The sequence below is a fragment of the Salvia splendens genome, chromosome 13 (genome assembly GCF_004379255.2).
Source record: "Salvia splendens isolate huo1 chromosome 13, SspV2, whole genome shotgun sequence".
Taxonomy (NCBI): Eukaryota; Viridiplantae; Streptophyta; class Magnoliopsida; order Lamiales; family Lamiaceae; genus Salvia; species Salvia splendens.
In genome coordinates, this window is record NC_056044.1 from 2468007 (window position 1) to 2475547 (window position 7541).

General features: G+C 38.6%; 2 protein-coding genes across 5 annotated transcripts; both read left to right on the plus strand.

Annotated features, from left to right (window-relative positions):
- Nucleotides 1–204: 204 nt before the first annotated feature.
- On the plus strand, nucleotides 205–2325 carry LOC121762318 (heterogeneous nuclear ribonucleoprotein 1-like). Its single transcript, XM_042158159.1, has 2 exons — nucleotides 205–589; nucleotides 1225–2325. Exons 1-2 carry the CDS (start codon nucleotides 365–367, stop codon nucleotides 2116–2118), a joined length of 1119 nt encoding a protein of 372 aa, XP_042014093.1. The 5' UTR covers nucleotides 205–364; the 3' UTR covers nucleotides 2119–2325.
- Nucleotides 2326–3882: 1557 nt separating this feature from the next.
- Nucleotides 3883–7326, plus strand: LOC121760151. 4 transcript variants are annotated; one of them, XR_006041832.1, is made up of 6 exons: nucleotides 3883–4284; nucleotides 4370–4497; nucleotides 4635–4747; nucleotides 6537–6722; nucleotides 6811–6892; nucleotides 7069–7326. XR_006041832.1 is itself a non-coding variant. In XM_042155770.1 (5 exons), exons 1-5 carry the CDS (start codon nucleotides 3944–3946, stop codon nucleotides 6838–6840), a joined length of 798 nt encoding a protein of 265 aa, XP_042011704.1. In that variant the 5' UTR covers nucleotides 3883–3943; the 3' UTR covers nucleotides 6841–7013. The 4 variants fall into 4 exon arrangements, 1 of the variants encoding a protein (XP_042011704.1); XR_006041833.1 differs by having other exon boundaries at nucleotides 7074–7326; XR_006041831.1 differs by having other exon boundaries at nucleotides 7092–7326.
- Nucleotides 7327–7541: the final 215 nt, after the last annotated feature.

The window sequence follows — 7541 nt, forward strand, 5'->3', positions numbered from 1 at the left end:
AAAAAGTGGGGTCGGTCCCACAACCGTGCCGCTGCAAGAGCACGGTTGTGGATGCTGCTTAACAAAAAGCAAAAAAAAACAAGAAAATAGATTCCTAATTCAATCTCTCCAACGTGTCACCATTTAAACACAGCACCAATTCAGATTCACTCTCCTCACTTTTGGGACCCTTTTTTTCTCTCTCATACTTAAAAACAAACAACCTACCCTTTCCCTTTCCCTCTTTTCCCCCCAAATTTTTCCTCCACCCCCAAAAAACCCTAGTTTTCTCCCCTCCGAGCTCTCGCTCCCCCTCTCCCCAATTCCCACCATCCTCATTTTTTCTGGCTAATTCACCCTCGAAAATCGCAATTCAACTGAAATCATGGACGATTCGGAGCAGAATAAGCTGTTTGTCGGGGGCATTTCGTGGGACACGACGGACGATGCCCTCAAGGACCATTTCGGCCAGTACGGCGCCGTTTTTGGATCCGTGATTGCTCGGGATCGTATTTCCGGTAACCCCAGGGGCTTCGCCTTCGTCACCTTCTCGGATTCTTCCGCCGTCGACCGCGCTCTTCAGGATTCCCATCAAATTCTTAGCAGAACGGTCTGCTTCTTGCTTATTCTACTTTTTAGGGTTTTTCCATATTTTCTCCCCGTTTGCTTTATTTTTAGGGCTTTTTTTGTCGACTGATTTTGTATTCTTCAAATTATCTCTTTTTCGCGCTTGTGTGTAGGCCAATTTTTTTTTTAAATCTATTTTTCTTTTGGGTTTTTTTCCCGTGCATGGCTGAATAATTGGAACTGTCGTGGTCAATGAGCTTCGCCTTGTGCATCGTTGTGTGCGTTTGTTTGCTCTTCCTGCATCGGCCTCTATATTTTCATTTTTATTTATTTATTTTTTCAAAGCTGGAGTTTTTGCATCCGCGCATGCAGGTCTTCTTTACTGTAGCTGGGAGTATGATTTTGGTTTATTTTTTACTAATTTTATTTAACTATTTCATTGCTTACCATATACTTTGATGCCTGTTTGCAGGTTTTGTCAACAGTTTCCTTTTCTTGTAATTAGCTTTAGGTTTTGATTTGCTCTGACTTATCAGGTGCTAGCGCCTCATTCTTTCCCTGTATATTTAACACTTTTGCTTCCTCTTTAATTTAGAAAAGTTATTGAAAACATGATATTGTTCGTGGGCTGAAGTTATTTAATCTTTCAAACTTTTCCATCAACTTGTCTTTTTATAGGTTGAAGTGAAGAGGGCTATTCCCAGGAGCGAACAACAAAGTCAACAACAGAACTATAGGGGAGTGAGTAGGAATAACAGTAGGACTAACAATAGGAGCGACGTGCAGTTTAGGACGAAAAAGATTTTCGTAGGGGGTTTGTCGGCTAACTTGACTGAGGAAGAATTCAGAAGATACTTTGAGAAGTTTGGTAGGATTACTGATGTAGTTGTGATGCATGACAATCTGACTCATAGGCCGAGGGGATTTGGTTTTATTACCTTTGATTCAGAGGATTCGGTTGAGGAAGTTATGCAGAAGAGCTTCCATGAGTTGACTGGAAAGCTTGTCGAGGTTAAAAGAGCTGTTCCAAAGGATGGAATTGGCAGTAGTAACATTGTTTATAATGGAAGGTTAGGCGATGCAAGAAGCCCTACTAGCTTCAATTCTTATCAGCAGGGGAGTTACGTGCCTGTAAATTCTAGATATGGGTATTTCCCTGGATATGGTAATGTGGCTGGGTACCTATACGGAGCTGGGATGTATGGTGGTGTTTATCCCTCTGGAGGGTATGGTGGAATTAGTTACGGACTCACTCCAATTGCCCCAAGGAGTCCTTGGAATTCAGCGATGATTGGTGTCAGGGGAGGTTTCCTGCCTTATGGAAGTGCCGCTCCTGTCTATCCCTCTTATGTGAATGGCGGACCTGGAGGAGTATTGGGACTGTCTATGAACGGATATGGTGGGATATTGGGTGGAGATGCTCAACACTCGACTGAGTCAACACCCTCTCAGACTGGTATAAATAATGTAGATGCCAATTCTTTTGGTTCCAGTAGAGGTTTCGGAGGTGCAGCTAGCAAACAGAGTCATAGAGTTAGTGATAGGTCTTACCAAGCTGCTAACTCAAGCTGACTGCTTGCCATCTTCATTGTGGATATTGACATGTTAGAAATTTCTCCCACTGACAGAGTTGGGTATCATTCTTCCAATGTCCATGCTTTAGATCTCTTTCTAATTCTTATAAAGATTTGGTGTGTTTTCTTGTTCTTAATTTCAAAAATTAATGGAATCTGGATTCAGTTATTGTAATATAATTTTTTTATAAATTTATTTTTTCCATACCTTGTTTCCATTTCCCCTGACAAATGTTGATGGCCATGCTCTGGCTCTGGAGTCAGTTTCTGCCCATAGAGGTAAGTCCTGATTGTTGCTCTGAGGGTGGTGCTTATTAGGATGGTGCTTGTTTTTTTTAGTTCATTCGTTTTGAAGTAGATTTCGTAAACGCCTTGAATTGATCTCCGAGTCAGTTGTGATGAGTATGGTAATGGTCCCTATTTGTATTGTAATTTCAGGAATCATCATGGTTTCCTGAGACAGATTTTCCTGGTCATTTTGTGTACTGCTTATGATGAATTTCATTTCCTATTGAAACTGCTGAGGGAAAGGAATATATGCCACTTTTTTTTTTACTCGGATTCATGTAAGATCTGCATTCTTGCTATGAATGAATGTTGGTGATGCTTTGGATATAAGGTGGCTTTGCTGTTAAGATACTGACTAAATAAATGGCAGGTTTATTAGCAATTTTTTGATGCGTTATTCTTTCATGGAATGTTTTTTTGAATGGGAGGGAAGAGAATTGGCTAATCTGAGTGTTATACTATTGCTCAATCAAAAGTGTCTAAATTGAATATTTTTAAAGAAGTTTTATGATGTGTTAAAACTGCTGGCTTCTTATTTATGCTACTAGACATGTACACTGATCACTGATGTACATATTAGGACCACCATCAAATCATAAAATATTTTCTTATATTAGATAAAAATGTTGTAAGAATTTATTAGGTAATGTTTATTAACTAATAACTGGATCCTAAAATCAAGGCTTGGTCAAAAGATTATGAAAATGATAACTTCGCCAAGAAATGCGATTTCACGCATTGAAGTGAGCTTGAATTCTTGACCAACTTTTAATTTTTAAATATATTGAGTGTTTGAAATTTTCCACTTTATTGAGCCATCAATTTTGGTGGAGTTGTAATTATGGAGGCTATTTCCTATGTCAAAATACGTTATTTACTATGACAGCAAAACATAGCGCATGCATCGGCCAATTAATCAACACCTCATTAATAACTACTACTACTACTATAATTCCTTTTCTTCTACATTGTCATTAGTGAATAATTAATTTAAATATGTTAATTACATCTCGTATGTTTAGCAAAAATAATCCATGTGATGTCTAACATTATAGTGAGCTACCATTTGATTTTAGATTTAATATTTAGGAAATTGTTACACTTGAAAATTGTGGTTTTATTACCATCCGACGGCAGTATTATAGTACTAAAGCAACTTTTTATGAAAAAAATTCTTATTAATTCAAACAAAAAATGCACCATTCTATATAAAAATATGACTAAAATATTAGTTCACGAACTAAAGAAGTATGATAATAAATTGATACCAATTTATTATACTACTCAACAAGAATATTGAAAATTTGAAATGAAGTTTATTACCGTACCCTTCACTTCGATAAATATTGAGTCATTCAGGAGTGAATTTATTTTTGACCAATTTTTAAATTTGTATTTGAAAAAATAAAAAAATAATAAGACTTGGGATTTGAAATATTTCGATAGATGCTATAATCAGAGACCACATATTTATATCTCTTCATTTTCTTGCCAGAAAAAAAAAAAGAAACCCCCCAAAAAAACCAGACTTTGCAATGATGCCTCTGCTAACTCCGGCCGCAAACGGCGGCGGCGCGGTGCTCTCCTCCTCCCACCACTGCTCCCTCAAATTCGTCCACCCCGTCGCCCCCCTCTTCTCCAAACGCCGCCCCACTTTCTCAGCCTCCCGCGCCATCAAACCCCTCATGCTCGCCAACGCCGCCGAGTCCTCCTCCGGCGCCTCCGCCAAGCCCTCCACCGCCTCCACCTCCGACCCCTTCGACGACCAAGGCTCCGCCCCGACTCCCATTTCGCTCGTGGGCCAGGAAAATCTCCCCCTCGAAGGCGTGATTCAGTTCGAGAAGCCGGATTCCTCTTCTCGTCTCGCTAAATGGGGGTATTTACACATTAATCTCTCTCTTTCTCTCACTCTATTTGTATGTGAGCTTGTGTTTTGCTGAAATTGGATTGCAAAATTGCAGTCTCGTGGCTTTGTTAGCTGGCGGCGATGTTGCAATGCTGTTGTTGTTTGCGGCAATTGGGAGGTCTAGCCATGGATTGCCTGTTTTCGATTTTGAAACCTTCAAAACAGCCGACCCTTTCATTGCAGGTGTGTTTTTCGCGCCCTAAATTTGTAAAGTTGATTCCTTTTTCATTTTATCTATGGGTACATGTTGCATTTACTTTTATTTGTTGAAGTAATTTATGCATTTGGTAGTGTTGAATTGTATCTGTTTGAATGATTAGGGTGGTTTTTGAGCGCATACTTTCTTGGGGGATTCAGCAAGGAAGGCAGAGGGAAGAATGGTTTACAGAGTGCTGTTGTTGCAGCTGCGAAATCCTGGTCTTTGGGGATTCCGGTAACTCTACTTTTGTTGTTTCGTGTGTTATACGAAATGGTATATACTCTGTTGTTGACTTGTTTCTTTGTCATAGTTGTTTGTTTGTTGAGAGTCTAGCTGCTAATTTTTCACACTCTTGTCTGAGATTTTGTTGGTATAAGAATGTGACTATTGTTTTCCTTTTGCAATTGACATACTGTGACAGAAATTAGTGATTTAGGGGTTTATCTATCTTGGTTTCTTAAAAGAGATACCTTGAAGCTTTGCTGGAACATGCTGTGGATTTTAGCTTACGATAAGTTTGGAACTAATGGAATAGCTTGTGCGCAAGTAGGATGTGATAATTTGTATGTTGGAGCTCTATTTGAGGAGTTTCGGGTCAATTATTGAGGTTTCTAAGATACTACTATTTTGTTTCTGGCTGGCCAAACCGAGGTCGATTCAACCTTTCCTTCAAGGTCCTTTTGAACTCATCCGGCAGGCCTCTTCCTAGTTTTTAATGAATTCACCACTGGGTATAAAGGGACTAACAGCTTCATAAATATCCAAAGGTGCACCTTGCAACTATACTTCTGTTATAGTGAGAATGAAAAGCTTTTACGGACACAGTGTCACCATGGCATTTCTATAGATGCTTAATAGTATAAAGTATTGTAATCAGGTAAAGATATTCAATAGGTGTTTTAGACACAAAGAAATAATGCTTGGAAGTTATATGAGACATGCTATCAAACTTTCGTATTCTTGTGAAAGACTAAGCATGTGGATCAGTTCATTTTCTGTAACTTAGTGGAAAACTCATAGCTTGTTTAGTAAGGATAGACATTGCTGAATAACTTTTATGTGGCTTGCCTTCTGTAAGTGCCTCCTTGGCTTGTGTTTTTTGTCCCGTTAGTTTTATCTTGCCTGATTAGATGTCTATTACAATTGAATCTAATAAAAATCTACTCTAAAAGTAATATTTTTACATATTCATTACCCATCTCGATTCTCAGTCTTCGCTCTCTAGCCTCTGCACATGCTTATGTTTTGCAAAGTCCACTTGTTAAACCTCTTAAAATGTACCGAGGATACCTTCTTTACTGTGAGAGAGAGGGAGAGACTTCTTTGCTGAAAAATGGTGTTGTATAGTATATGGAGACTCACTGTTTTTATTAGCGGAGGAGGCTACAATTCAACCAAGCAGCAATAGCTTTTTCCAAGATTACATGCTAGGCTTTCAGTTTACTTTTGTGAATTGCCGAACTATGGAAGTGCTACGAGCATGGTTTAGTGATAGTGAGAAATGTTCTTTTCCTAGTGGAAGAATCTAGGAAATGCTTTGCTTTTTGAGAGTGGTTGATAGAATAAAAGGTAGAAGGAATCTGCAGGAACTGAAAATTAGGCAGCCTGGTTATAGAACTGCAAATTGAAGGTGGTTGTGTTGTTGAAGTAGTAGTGGTGAAAATTGATCCAATAGTAGATTGGTAGAGCAGTTGAGGGCTATAGAGCGATAACGTTTCGTATAATTTGTTGTTTAGAAGGCTTGCAATTTCAACTTCTATATTGTGATCTCTCCGGTTGAGGGTGTCCAGTTTCTTGTTGATAGCTGATACGAAGTCTCGGGGTCAATTTTTTTTTTAAATATATCTCGTTCATTTGAATACACCATATTATTTGAAGCATATCTTCCCCTTTCACAAAACATAATATTCCTTTGTTGCCTAGTCTTGTAGAATTCTTTTGATACAGAGACCTTGACCTTCTTTTTTCTGCGAATCTTAGTGATGTTCTTTCACACCATAACATGCTGTCATTCACATTTCAGTTGGGAATAATCATAAGAGCACTCTCCATTGGCCATCCGCCACCAACGAACTTCATGCTGGTTACCATGGGAAGCACAGCCGTTTTACTTATTGGATGGCGAGCATTATTCTTCACCATATTCCCCTCCGACAAGGACAAGAAGAACGACGTATACAAGCGTGGCAGCCCTTTTGAACTCTTTGAGGTATGCACAAAACACTTTCTAGTCATCAATGAAACGTTATGCTATTTTCTTGAGATACATTGAACAACCAACAATTTTGTTTCCGCAGTTGCTTACGTCGTTGGTGAGAAGATGGTGATGAGCAGAGCAATTGTTTAGAGTCTAACTGTGATCATATTTTCTCCTTGGAGGTAACTTCTTGTGATTCCCTCCTTTTACATTTAAAAGAGAGGGAAAGTGTATATGAGGAGAAGTTTTGCTATCTGTATTAATACACATTTTTTATATCTAGTTTATACTACTTCTCATACACATGATTCCCCTTTCTTTATTGAATGTTTCTTGTACAACCATTTGATCATCTTAGAAAAGAGGACCTTGCTTATTTAGGATGACGACGGAAGCCTGCAGCCGCACTACCTGTGGGTGGGATCTCACGGGTGTGATCGTGTGAGATCCCGACTCACACAATAGAACGTGTAGTCATGTTCGAGTTTGTGTCTCGATGGCAAGTGATGCTTCATAATTTACATTGTGCATACTCATATGATATTTTTATGAGAATGATAACAATTTTCACTCTAGTTATGTTATTATTAGGCAAAGAGAAGAAATCAATTTATTACAAATAGTATCACAATTTAATGAGGTTTTTGAGCTACTAAAAAACATATCCTTGACAAATCAGAGATGTGCATTTAATAAAAGAGTGAGCTATAAAAACAGTCTCTGGACTTTCAAAATATCCTCATACAACCCTGGACTAAGCGTTTATCTCGAAAATGGTTTTTTTTCAACTGTTTTCGGTTGAAAATACCCTTTTGGGTGGTTTTGGGTGTT